The following is a 14,050-nucleotide window of genomic DNA, read 5'->3' on the forward strand; positions in this document are numbered from 1 at the left end:
TCAGCGATTAGAAGAAAGCTTGAGAATCATTTATTTCAACATTCTTCATTTTACATAGGGAAAAACCTAAAATTCAGAAAGTTCTGATTTCTCAAGGCCACACAGCTAGTCAGTAAGCAAACAGGACCAGAAACCAGTTCTGGTTCACAGTTCTTCTGGAGAAGAAGAATTCCTATTTGCTAGTAAAATTTAAAAAGTAACAAGAACATAACATACACACATACAAACATAGTTACTTCCAAAATAGATATGAAAAAAACTGCTCCTAGGAGTTTGCTAAACCTCCCTGGATTTAGGATGAAAAAACCTAGAGTGTCGAGATTTGTCCCACTGCTGTAAAGAAACCACTCTTCAAAGTAATATTGAGAAGACAAGTCTCCTCTACATGCCTAAAACTGAACTCAATTTCATCCCAACAGGCTCCTCGCCTGACACCTGTCTTGTTAGGTCCTTTACCATGTGTTCACCCCAACTCTCTGACCTCTGCAACCACTCTCCAAGTCTTCACTAACTTTATTATTAGATTGCCCACATCCATCACCCAAATTTGGTAACTGCCTCCAGTTGTAAACATGACTCTGATTCCTCCCCTCCTCGTTACTCAGTGTTACTAATCTTCCTGAAAGCTCAAAGCCAGTGGAATATTTAGTCCTTAAAAATGCTTCACTGCTCGCCAACCACAACAAAATTCATACCTTTTCCTTAGTTATGGCTGTGAAGATCCTCTACCATTTGGACACCCCCACCTCCTCTCCATGCCTCCTCTGCCAATCTCCTAGGCTTCATTCAACTAACACATAGTCACTGAATGTTTGCCATTTATTAGGCAGAGGCACACGCAGAAGAGAACATGGCTTCTTGCTTGGAGGAGCTCAATTTAGTGAAGGAAAAGGGATACAAATAGCTATATTTACATTACAACAAAATAACTACAAAGGTACTACTCTAGAAACATGCACAATATGTTATCCCCCCTCAGTGAGATGAGAAAGATTTCACTTCACTGAAGTGACACTCAGCTGAGCACTGAAGGACAGGACATAGAGGAAGACCAATCGATTTCAGAGAAATCATGACAAAGAAAATCATATTTGAAAAAGTAATTAAAAAGAACTACAGGGCTTCCCTGGTGGCACAGTGGTTGAGAGTCCGCCTGCCGATGCAGGGGACACGGGTTCATGCCTAGTCCAAGAAGATCCCACGTGCTGTGGAGCGGCTGGGCCCGTGAGCCATGGCCGCTGAGCCTGCGTGTCCGGAGCCTATGCTCCGCAACGGGAGAGGCCACAACAGTGAGAGGCCCGTGTACTGAAAAAACAAAAAAACAAACAAAAAAAAAACTACGACCCCTCTCCCCCGCAAAAGGTGAAGGATGCGAGTAGGCAATACACAGAAGAGAAAAACAGGAAACAGTAGCGAACAGGGAAAAGTGAATTAAAATATTTTTCTAATCATCTAATTGGCAAAAATAAGTTTGATAATACTAAGTGTTGACTAAGAATGGGGAAATAAATGCTCTTATCAAAGTGCACACTGGTATAGCCAGTCACTTTGGAGAGTGAAATGGGAATACCCATTAAAGTTTAAATTTTAAAATATGCATACCATTTAGCCTAGTAATTTCATTTCTCTGCCTCTACCCTAAACAAACACTACCACGTGCACGCAAGGATACAAAATGCGGTTCAATGAAGCACTATTTGAGATAGTAAAAAATGGAAATAGTTTAAAACGTTTACCCATCAGGCAATGATTTTTTTAAAAAACTATAGTACAGGGAATTCCCCGGCAGTCCAGTGGTTAAGGACTTGGCGCTTTCACTGCTGGGGGCCCAGGTTCCATCCCTGGTGGGGGAACTAATATCCCACAGGCCACGTGGCATAGCCAAAAAAAAACCCCCAAAAACAAACAAACAAAAAAACCCGCAAAAAACTATGGTACATTCATACTATTATGTATGACACAGCAGTTGAAAAAATGAGCTGGATCTATGTAAACCAAAATAGAGCAAATTCTAAGACATGTAAAAAAAAAAAAAAAAAGCCAGATGTAAAATACGCTAATCCAATCTAAATCTAATCATTAATTTCTATATAAACATCTATGTGTCAATATATGCAAATGCACAGAAAAGGGTCTGAATGGATACACAGAGAGCTAAACATGCCTGATTTTTAAAAAAACACTGTAGAATATGCATAGAAAAAAAATGAAGGGAGAGGAGGCGGGAGGTGGGGCTGGGCAGAGGATTTGAAGGGCTGCTTATTCTTAGCTTAATGCTAATACTATATGGACTTTTATTCTCTATATAAACATTTGAAAGAAAAAGGTCACTGTGATGACACGATTTTCCTGGTTACCAAGCCTTCTGTTCCTGCTATTCCCTCTGCTATTCTGACAACTATTCTTATCTACTGGGTGAGTCTACCCATTCCTTCATAGGCCCTCACCACACAATTTAATACACTGTTAACTCATTGTAGATGGGGATGATAATTCTGTCCACCATGAAAGTAAACACCCACTAAACTCATAATAAACATTTATAGATTTAAAACTCTGAAAGACTTAGGAAATCTCTTCTGTAGTGGGAAAGTCCTCGGATAGTAGAACATTAGATCTGTGACTGAACTAGAAAACTCATTTCCAGGTCTTTGATTCTAAATTAAGCCAACAGTACAGGTGATAGATCAGAAACTAAAGAAATAGCTGAAAATAGAAGTGAACAATTTGAGGGTCAGATCATTAAAGTACATGGAACATGCCCACCAAGGTCAAACTTTTATTTAGCTTAGCTCTCTCTGCTAGGCCAACTACAAACCTTATTCTGGGCCACCTAAACCTGTGCTTACATTAATACATACAGGCTTTGTTCAACTATACACGTTTATTACATAGATGCAATCATAACACACATAATTTTGTGTCCTTTATTTGTTTCAGTATTTTTATAATTTATAATTAACTTTTAAGAGCTGCAAAATATGCCATCCAGCATTCACACAATAGGCTGCCATTAACCATTCCCGTAAAGGGTTGGACACCTAGACTGTTTCCAGCTATTTGCTTTTCTAATTAGCTATTATAATGGTAGAAAACCGGAAACAACCTAAATGTCCAACTAGACAGGCATAATTTTCTATAAAATTAAATATCAAATAGTCATAAAAAGATGCTGAAGACCCAGAGGTGTTGCTAATTGAGCGAAATAAGTTCCAGAACATTTTGCCCAGTATAATCTTTTTCAAAATACATATTAGCATAGAAAAGTTTAGAAATGTCATCAATGATTATTTCTGGGAAGAACTGTAGGTGACTAGCTTTTCTTTTCTCTGCGTTTCCTATCTTTTCTACAACGACCATGGATTACACTTTTAAACAATAATATTTACGAAGCATTTAATACCCAAATAAATGTTCAGCGAAGAATACAAAATTATAAAAATCATATGTAAGAGCTAATTTTTTTAAAAGGCAAGAAACAGACTACCCACAAGAGACTTTACTTTTCCATGTTTTTTTGCATTTATTCCAGTGAGTTCACAGGCTCTCCAAGGAGGTCTAGGAGTGGAATCACTGGGTCAAAGTACCCTGGTATGGCTTTGACTTCTGGTGGAGAGAGCCCCAACAGCTCACACTGTCGTCAGCATGGTCCCTGACTACCTGAGTACCTCTCACCTTAAAGCAATTCTCATCTGACATGAGCTGCTCAGCCTTCCGCTGATATGTTGACTCCAGGAGGCTCCTTGAGGTCTGTGTATTCAGCTGGCCTCCAGTGGCCCCATTATTGTTTTCCGCCAGGTACAGGTCAGTCACTTGTACACAGATCTCATCACTCACGATGTGCTGCAGCTGGAATCAAGCAAAGGCAAGTCATCAGGGAACCAAAAATATAGTTCTCCCTGTCACACACTCAGCCTCCCTTTGGTGGTTCCAATCACTCAGCTCAAAAAGGTTTTTTCCAGGGCCTCCCTGGTGGCGCAGTGGTTGAGAGTCTGCCTGCCGATGCAGGGCATACGGGTTCATGCCCCGGTCCGGGAAGATCCCACATGCCGCGGAGCGGCTGGGCCCGTGAGCCATGGCCGATGAGCCTGCGCGTCCAGAGCCCGTGCTCTGCAACGGGAGAGGCCACAACAGTGAGAGGCCCGCGTACCGCAAAAAGAAAAAAAAAGAAGGGTTTTCTGGTTGATCATTTTAGAACATTAATCATACAAAACCACTATCTTATTTTCTTGGAGAATAACCAAGCCAAAATCTTCAACCATATCTCTGGTCCATGAATAAAATGTTTATATATATTTAAAAGCAAAACCATAAGCAACTCAGGTTAATGTGCTGCTCATTTAAAGTTCTAAGGAACTTAAGAAAAATTTTTTTACATGAAAGAAAATTTCCATGGCTTCCTAATTTTATGGCACTTCTTTACCATTTACAATTTCCTTTCATACGTATTCTCAGTTGATCCACACAACTACCCTGGGAAGCAGGCTGGAGAAGGGTACCCTACTATATTGATATATGAGACAAATTTACATGTTAGATAAGAAAACTCACGTGTGCTAAGGTGAGGAGAGGGACTTCGGAGAACCATGAAAGCAAGATCCATGTCTACATTCACAGCCCTAGTACAAAGTCTGAAACTCAATAGGCACTGAGGAAGCTGTTACTGAATTAATCTGTCATGGGTGCTCAGCTGAAGGAGCTGAGTTAGGACTAATATTCTTTCTAACACATCCTCTATTTTTCCACATCTGATAATAAAAGTATAGTATTTAAAATTGCAGGTAAATTAACTCATTTTCAACACAGGTCAATCACGACTGACTACTGGTAACTTCTGAAACTATCTTATTAAACTATCTGATGACTAGAAAGTTGAATCTTTCAGAGATTCTATTCTCATAGGTCATGATGATATATCTACTGTGAAATAAAGATTCTCTCAAATGAAACTTTACCCATTAAAATGCCAGAGAATGTGAAAAACAGATACAAGAAAGCAAAATGTTAATTGCAGTATCAATTTGTCTATTTTACTTTAAAATTCTCATAACCACTAAGCCATTCTATTTTTAGGAAGATACACTCTTTTTGAAGTGCTAGTAACTATGACAACTACTTATTTTTAACATTTAAAAAACTCTTAAGTGACAAGTATGTGTATTTGTAGATAAATGGACAAGGTGCAAGGTCAGAAGGGTGAGTGACCTGATGGTGGTAGAAAGGCCAGCAACTGGAGGTCGTTAAATTACAATTAGTCTATACAACAGCTTTTAATGTGACCATTAAAATAATGCTTATGATAACTTGCTAATACGGGGGAAGGCTTAAAATACAGTGTTTAAGAGAGAAAAAAAGCAGTGCACATCCAAAGCATGGTCTCTATCATGTAGATACTTCTTTATACCTTCCTGTAAAAGGAGACCACGTCACCGACTCCCTATCCGCACCCTCTCCTTGGATATCTGGCCCCTTCTAGTCTTTGGAAAGGGCAGCATTATAAATCCAGGGACAACTAGGCAACTCTCATCCCCACACTAGGCTGGTTAGATTCTCTCTCCTGCTAAATTGAAATGACACAATGAGTGTGTCTGGTAGACTTTTTACAGAGGAGCACCTGGATGGTTGGTAATGCCAGGGCCAGAGGCATTGCCGTGGCAAGTGAAAGCCTCAGGTGCTGGAGAAGCCTTGAGTACGTGCTGAGTGTTCATCTGAAGAGAGAAGCATGAGGATGGGGGAGATGTCCAGAAAGGAGGCATGCAGGAGAGGGAAAAAAAAAACCTCCCCAGTCTAACCCCTAGATGGTCTGGCCATATTTTGAGTCCCACACCAGATGTCTGTGAGACTGCCTATTGTATTCTTAAGACAAAACCCTCTTAAACTAGTCTAGAAAAGTAAGATAAATATATGGTTTGACCTTGAAATATATGTTCTACCTCCAGTCAGCAATGAACTCTGGAGAACAGCAAAGGAGATAAGAAGAGTAAGAAATGTTATGCCTCCAATTCAGGAGTTAAGCTGAGGAGCATAAACGTATTTTAAAAACAATGGATTCAGATTTCTGGATAAAACCTGTCTCCATAAAAAAAGATCGGACCTTATGTATTATTGACTCAAAATCATAACCAGGTGCTTCTAGTAAATAGACTAATTATATCTATTTAAAAAACCAACCTTGCGGGCTTCCCTGGTGGCGCAGTGGTTGAGAGTCCGCCTGCCGATGCAGGGGACACGGGTTCGTGCCCCGGTCTGGGAAGTTCCCACATGCCTCAGAGCGGCTGGGCCTGTGAGCCATGGCCGCTGAGCCTTGTTGTATTAGATTTTTAAAGTTGTACTGGTAGTATGAAAGACTTTATTTCTAGCTGTAGCAACAGCAAACTTGTAAACAGAAACATAAGCACATGGTAACTGAAGTCTTTTATGTAAATCTAGGGGACATTAACAGGCATTAGTCTCTCAAAAATTATGACCAGGGCTTCCCTGGTGGCGCAGTGGTTGAGAGTCCGTCTGCCGATGCAGGCGACACAGGTTCGTGCCCCGGTCTGGGAGGATCCCACGTGCCGTGGGGTGGCTGGGCCTGTGAGCCATGGCCGCTGAGCCTGCATGTCTGGAGCCTGTGCTCCGCAACGGGAGAGGCCACAACAGTGAGAGGCCCGCGTACAGCAAAAAAAAAAAAAAAAAAAAAAAAAAAAAAAATTATGACCATAGCTGATTGTATACATGTAAAGATTTCTGTCCATCACCATTAAGATCCCTTAAGGGAAGGCCTAATAACCACTTCAACTTTCAGCTCTCTGCCTGACAACTTTTGTGAAGATGCCAAGATTCAGTTATGTGAAGCAACATTCCTTGACTCTGAGTAGATCCTGTTAGAGGGGTGCAGAGCCATGCATCCTTCTAAATTCAAGGTAAAAGCATGAGTACTTTGCGAAGGATTCCATATTTTATCTGAGGAAAACACTGAACAAGCTTTTCTTTCCATAGTAGCGGTGTGGACTCTAGAATTAGAATTGTCTTTTTAAAAGTTTTCACTTTGGGCTTCCCTGGTGGCGCAGTGGCTGAGAGTCCGCCTGCCGATGCAGGGGACACGGGTTCGTGCCCCGATCCGGGAAGATCCCACGTGCCGCGGAGCGGCTGGGCCCGTGAGCCATGGCCGCTGAGTCTGTGCATCCGGAGCCTGTGCTCCGCAATGGGAGAGGCCACAACAGTGAGAGGCCCGCGTATCGCAAAAAAAAAAAAAGTTTCCACTTTAAAGAAAGTGGTGCACTATCAACAGACGCCGATCCCTTCAAAAGTTCAGAACTAAAGGCAAAGGAATGGAAACCTATTACATGTTATTTGCTATAAAATTATTGTTGTAAAGAACAACATATTTACAAACTTCTAGGGTGCCACAAGAATAAACCAAAAAACCAACTACAAATCTAACTCAGAGGGAATCTCAGATAGTGAGGTGGACAGAGTATAAAAGATGTTGTATGAAACCCTTCCTGTAAAAAGAATTTCAAATGTTAAATACGGAAAGTCCATAGAATTACCAACACCTAAAGAAGAGGAAACTGAGCTCACGCCTGGTACCCGACGTAAGAGCTGGGAGGGTAGGGCAGGGGGTCAGGACCAGTGCTGGGGGTAAAACATCACGTCTCAGGTAGGCTCATACTCCCAGGGCACGCTGAGCAAAGCAAAGGAGTCAACCACATGGCTGAAGTACTCCCACTTCAGGAGAAACCGACATCACATCACATTAACCTCTCCCTCCCCTCTACAGAACCATGCGTTCATAAACATCATTATATGAGGAAACTGACTGCTTTCCCAACAGAAATCTTGCCTTTTCTCTTTCCTGAATCCATCTGTAGACTTTCTCCCTCACCAACCCTAGCCTCCGCCATGCCCTCACCTGTCTGACAATGCTCTGGATGAGTTTGTCCATGGTAAAGGCAATGTAGGCATGAATGGTAAACATCTCTCTTAGCGAATCTTCATACTGTGAAGAGTCTATGTTGCCATCCAGCAGGCTCCGCACCATATCCAGGAAAGCTGGGTAATAATCTTCTACATCAACATCCACTGTGGGAGAGATGGGAGAGATGAGGCCTTACCCTGCTAAGAAAAGACTGGAAGAGAAGGCAGGGCAAATCCCACAGCTGGCCTAAAGAGCACTTAACAGAACAAATCTAGGTGTTTAGTCTGCTGCAGAGAGGTGAGATCTGACAGGTGGCTACAACCCCCAGCACTGTCTATTAAAGGAGAGTGACTCTGCAACTTTAACAGCGGCTTCTAACACTCCGACTGACCGTGCCTGAAAAACACTTATTTACAGTATGGCCTGGCTATGCGCGACAGGAGAGCAAAATATCCCAGGGAAGAAGTTTCGTCAAAAAGTTCTTGGCTCCCCTGCTAAGACAGGAACCTGCTCTCGCAGCCTACAAAGAGCATCCCTCACACAGGTCGCCTGCTCATACAGCTCTTTCAACGGAGCATCAAGGGCTGAAGAGAAAAGGCAGGCGGAACCATACTCTAGCACTAGGAAACCTCTCGGGAACAGAAAAAGAGGAGTGCAAATTAAATCCTCTATGAATAATGAAGTGATCTGCATTTGTCAAAGTCCTTTTGTTTAAAAATGGATTCCCAATATTGTACTTCACAAATTACATTAAATGATTTGTACTTGCTGCATATGAATCACTTCAACCACCAGCTGGAATCTTATCAGTTGTTACAGAGACGTCTGGCAACTAGCAGTGTGCACAAGGAAAGGTGAAAGGACTCCGCCTTTAGTTTACTAAAATAAGACCCATTTACATAAAGCTCAAAAACAGGCAACTCTGATCTCCAGCGCTGGCAATCAAGACTGTGGCACGACGGGGCTACCGGTTATGTTCTGTTTCTTGATCAGGGTGCTGGTTATCAGGTGTGTTTGCTTTGTAAAAATTCGCTGAGCTACACAATTCGGATGTGTATACTTTTCTGTCTATGTTTTGCACTTCAATAAAAAGTTCACTGAAATGAAAAAAAATTACAACAAGAACTCTTTGTCTTTGACATTTAGTTACCTCTTTGTAAAATATAGGGGAAAAAAGGCTGAGAGCAAAAGCTGAGTCCATTTCCATTTATCTGAAGTGTGATGGATTCATTCAAGACAGGTTAAACAGGACAACTACTGTTTAAAAGAAGCAACTGGCTTGAGTTTCATTACAGAACATTACCTTGTTCGGATCCACAGCATAGGAACGGGCTGTGCTACTGCCATGAAAAAATGCTTTCATGTCAGAATAAAGCTGAGTGCTATTAGCGCAAACCACATGACCCACGATCAGTGTGAGGCTTGACATTATTACTCAAGAACAAACTGTAAGCCTCAAACCAGGTTAAGTCAACGGTCAAGCCAGGATTAGGTCATCTTCTGTCTCATTTCTACCCAAGCAGATGGAATCACTATACTGAAGTCTCTCAAGCTAGTATTAATCCAGATAAAGGCTTTTAGAATTAATTCCCAGGTTCATTAGCTCTTCAACAGATAGAAGGCCAGGGCTTCAAATGGGCTTCTTACACCAGTAACAGTTTTTTTTTTTAAAAAAAAAGGAAAGAAAAGAAAAGAAAGGATAATTCACTCCAAAGATTGGCTATTTCCTAAAAGAGCACAGAAGAAAGGCTTCACAAAAAAGCTTTTGGCTCACAGCTTAAGTACCTAACTTATGACCTGAAGAGATATCTAGAAGCAAGCAGCATAGAATTACTTAGAGGATATGGTGGCTTCCTTAATCCTCATTTATTTTCCTTTTCCTGAGTCTTCTATCTTCATTCCTGCTCTGCCTGTTCTGCTGTCTCAAACTATCTCTTGAGTCCCCATCTCCTCTTTTGCATCTGTCTCAGACATGAACAACTAGGAATTTATGTTCTGTCATGGAATGAAACCAACTATGACGTTTGAGTCACGTCTCTGTCCTTTCAAACACTTTGCAATAACCCAGAGATCTGCCATTTGGGAAACTGACAGTAACTGACACCCACTTCCCTGGTGTCCATAGTACCAGCTATTGAGTGTCCATGATCCAAGCAGTGCACAGGGTGCTTCTCATATTTTCTCCAATTGTCCCAACAACCCCAAGAGACAAGTAGTACCTCCATTTTACAGGTAAACAGGTTCACAGAGTTTAAGTAAGGTCACACAACCAGTAAACTGCGGTGCTAGGATTTGAACCTAGCCAGCCTCTAAGGCCTGCCTGTGCTCTATGTATAAAAGAAAGCAGTCCTGAGTCTAACTAGGCCCTGAGGTCCCCAACCCCTCACATCTTCTGTAGACTGACAATCTAAGCACTCACTAGGTTCTTTGAGACGTAGCTGGATGGCGGGGCTGTCACTCTTGTCTCGCTTTATGCCCAACACTTCCCGTTCCCACTCTCTCTCTCGGTTTTCTTCTTCAATTTGCCGTTCAGCCTGGGAACAAATCCGCAGCAGCCTCAAGCAGAGTATCTGGTGCAGTCGCATAAAGATATACCAGTTATTATTAACATAGAAGAGGTTGTATACTTCATCCATCCCTCTTAACTTCTGAGCTGCTGTGTTACTGAACAGTAGCTTGGACTTAGGGGGACTGCCCCCAACACCATTGTGCTTCTTAGCCGCCCCTGTGGCTTCATCTACATCCATCTCTTCTTCTTCCTCTTCCTCTACATCCGAGAGATCACCTCTCTGAGCAAAGAGCAGATCTGGAATAAAATGATGCATGATTTGCTTGATTTTATATTTGTCCTCCTTCTGAATGCCTGTCTGCCTCTTCACATGGTGGATAATCAGAGCAGCAGCATCTTCCAGAATCTGTTTGTCTTCGTAGGCAAGTGAGAGGTGTGGGCCAACAGGTACACCAGCATTTTCTTCCGTAGCCTGCTCTTGCCTCTAACAGGAGAGAGAGACAAAGTATTACGCGATGTACCTACAGGAACAACAAACAGACCTATGAGACTACACCAGCAGTACTTTCTATTAACCACAGTGGCCATTATTTTCTAACCCAAAACTTCCAGAAACAAAAAGATGATGTGCGAGATGTGGTTTGATAACAAAATGATCGGTGCCTTCCAGACATTGAAGACTTGTAAGAGACAATGGGACAGAACTGGGATCATCTTTTAAAATTCCGGATTAGTATTTATGGAGGATACGATATGAAGTCTAGGATTTACTTTAAAATCCTTCTGGGGTGGGAGTGTGGATGGTGGCAGATATAACAAAATTGGCAAAATAGAGGTGATTAAGTTTATGTAAGAGATCATTTTACTATTCTCTCCCCTTTTGTGTATGTTTGATAGTTTCATAATACAAAGTTTTTTCAAATTCAAGATCACACCATTTCTAGGAATTCTCAATCACACTGTATTTGTTTCTATCCATCCCCTAAGACTGTGAGCTCAAAGAAAGCAGGATTAATTTCTTATTCATCTCTGTATCCTAGCTCCCAGTACTCTATATAATCCTGGTAAGGATGCCGAATAAACAAGGATTAGGAAGAGTCTAGGGGGAGTTCTCTGGCGGTCCAGTGGTTAGGACTCCACACACTCAGTGTGGAGGGCCCAGCTTCGAGGAACTAAAATCCCACAAGCCACACAGTGCGGCCAAAAAAAAAAAAAAGTCTGGGGATCAATGATAGTATTTTAAGCTGTGGGAAGTTGAGATGGGCTACCTGAAGGAATATAAGGTACTGTTGGAAGGAAACAGATAGGGAGAGAAGTGGGAGAGGGGGGTAGTGGGCATGAACTGAAACCAGGATGGGAAACTAGTAAAACAGCTTAGTGAGGCTTAGATTTAAAATGGTAGAATCGGGAATAGAAGTCTATGCTATGAAGCAAGAATCAACAAGTTTTGGAGGGTCTCACATTCATATAACAAAGGTAATCTGCAGCAGTCAAAGCTACGCTGAACATACAGACTGGGGACGTCGCACAGATGCAGAGACCTCCAGCTCACCTCATCATAGATACTCTCAATCTCGTTGAGTAAGCTCTTAGACCTCAGGACCTTGGTGTCATTTTGTTTAAAGTTGATGCCTTGGTGGTCCAGAGATTTCAAGTAGTATTTCTCATTTTGCTCTCTCCACACCTTGTTAAAGCCTCTCTGAGCTTCTCGCCATTCTTCCTCTTTCATTTTCAACCTAGTGGAGTGGAAGGTGGAAAAACAAGACATGGGAATCGAGATGAGGGAATTTTAAGGCAGGGAGTCATACTGGAATCCTGGCTCTGCCATATTAGCCATATAAGACTGTCTCTTTATCAGTAAAATAGGGGTAACAGCACCTAATCTCATAAGGGTTTAGAAGCAAGAAATATGTCAGGTTTATTTTATTTCGAAGGTCAAAAGATATAGCAGATCTGCCAAAACTGTTGGCAACTTTGGGGTAAATTTTATTCAAACCAGTCTTGAACTCTGATACATGAGAAACTTACTCATTCAAGACTTACTTTGGGGAAGTAATTTGTCCCAAAGTCAGAAATCTTGCCAAGAATAGTTATTTCTCAAACAACATTCCACAGAATACCCTAGAAAAGGAGGTTCTCTTCCTTGGCCAGCTAAAACAAAGTGAAACAAGTTTCTTTGCTCAGGACTTCTGAGAACGTTTATTATGCTAATGTAAATGCCAAAGTCTAAGAGCAGAGAACTTGCACAATAACGTTCCTCTGGCCACAGTTTGGAAGTTCTAATGAGAACGACTGATCCTGATACTCTAGAAGAGAGGAGAGTAAAATCAAAACCAGCACTAGAACTGAAGAATATCCTCCATCTCAAAGACAAAAGTTAAATGCTACTGGCAAGGAGAGGAACAGCTTGTGCCAGCTCTTGAGGAGAAGACTAGGGAGGAACAATAAAATCTGGGCACTTGTGCATTGTGCAGCAGGTAAGTTTTCACCAGGTGATACAGACAGAGGCCCCTATGAATCTCAGCTGGGATTCATAGTGTAGTACAGAGTGCCATGTGCTTGGAGGAGCCTGGGGCTCAGCCCTGGCCTCCTCCATGATACCCAGCCTTAGGTGGGTTCAACAGCCCCTCTATACCTCAGGCTGAAGTTTTGTTATGAGAAAGAAGACATTCTTGGTAAAAATGGCAAGCTAAGTCTTTTTTAATAACACATACCAATTTTACAAAGACAACGTGATTTTTCTTATTAAAAAACAAAGATGTGAACATTGGTTAGTACTGAGTGACAGGAACATGGGTGGCTGTTTTCTTTTTTGTTCTTTTCTCTATTTTAAAATATTACCTCAAACACACAGAGCATTCCACTATGGACTTTAAAGGTTTGTTCTCCACTGCTGGCTACACAGAAGCCTATCGGGAAGCTCCACTACCCCACACTCCACCTGATTTCCCACAACCAGGGTTGGGGAGAAATGGAGGTCTCATGGGATAACCAAGTCGAAAAGGAGAATCTTATTTAATGGGACACTAGTCTGTCAAGGAGCACACTGAAGCATGAAGGGCATATTCACTCAGGTACCTTTTAAGGACAATTGGGACGGCAATGGAGGGGTTCTTCCTCAGACCATCAATGATGTCAGCTGCTTTATCAGCATATATCCTTTGGAGGGCTTTTCGATGGATGACTTCTGATGTGCCCCCGAGGGTGTTGTCCAAGCGAAATTTGGCTTGTTCCTCAGCAGACAAGCGGGAAAGCTTCTTCTGTATTGCTTCCAAAACCCGGATCGTTGCCAGATTAGTCTCTAAAACTACATCAAGCTAAAGAAAAAGACAAAGTATGTTCAGGACCCCAACCAGAACAGAATAGCTGTCAGGCGTATAAGGTAGAAGAAGTCAAACTCCTTGGATTTGAACCCTGGCTCTGCCATACCATAGCCATATAAAACTGTGTCCTTATAGATAAAACAGGGATAACACCACCTACTCTCATAAGGTTGTTTTCTGGATTTAACAGTACAATCCATGTAAAGGATTTAGCACGACGCCAGGCATGCAACAAACATCCAATAAATGATGGCTAAGCGGTAGTTAATACTTGTACCACCACCAGTGTGCTTTACTTAGGACTACTGGCCCCCG

General features: G+C 41.9%; 1 protein-coding gene across 6 annotated transcripts in view; it reads right to left on the reverse strand.

Annotated features, from left to right (window-relative positions):
• Positions 1-14,050, reverse strand: part of SIN3A (SIN3 transcription regulator family member A) — a 63,893-nt gene that overhangs the window by 11,380 nt on the left and 38,463 nt on the right. For 5 of the 6 annotated variants that reach the window (XM_060154437.1, XM_060154397.1, XM_060154407.1 and 2 more), the window contains exons 13-17: positions 13,491-13,729; positions 11,965-12,148; positions 10,323-10,896; positions 7,898-8,067; positions 3,676-3,849 (exon numbers count right to left, since the gene is read on the reverse strand). In XM_060154437.1, coding sequence (XP_060010420.1) covers positions 3,676-3,849; positions 7,898-8,067; positions 10,323-10,896; positions 11,965-12,148; positions 13,491-13,729 — 1,341 coding nt within the window. Of the gene's footprint in view, positions 1-3,675; positions 4,111-7,897; positions 8,068-10,322; positions 10,897-11,964; positions 12,149-13,490; positions 13,730-14,050 lie in introns of those variants that run through there. The other variant, XM_060154448.1, reaches the window with a different exon arrangement.

This window comes from Lagenorhynchus albirostris, chromosome 1, assembly GCF_949774975.1.
Source record: "Lagenorhynchus albirostris chromosome 1, mLagAlb1.1, whole genome shotgun sequence".
Classification (NCBI taxonomy): domain Eukaryota; kingdom Metazoa; phylum Chordata; class Mammalia; order Artiodactyla; family Delphinidae; genus Lagenorhynchus; species Lagenorhynchus albirostris.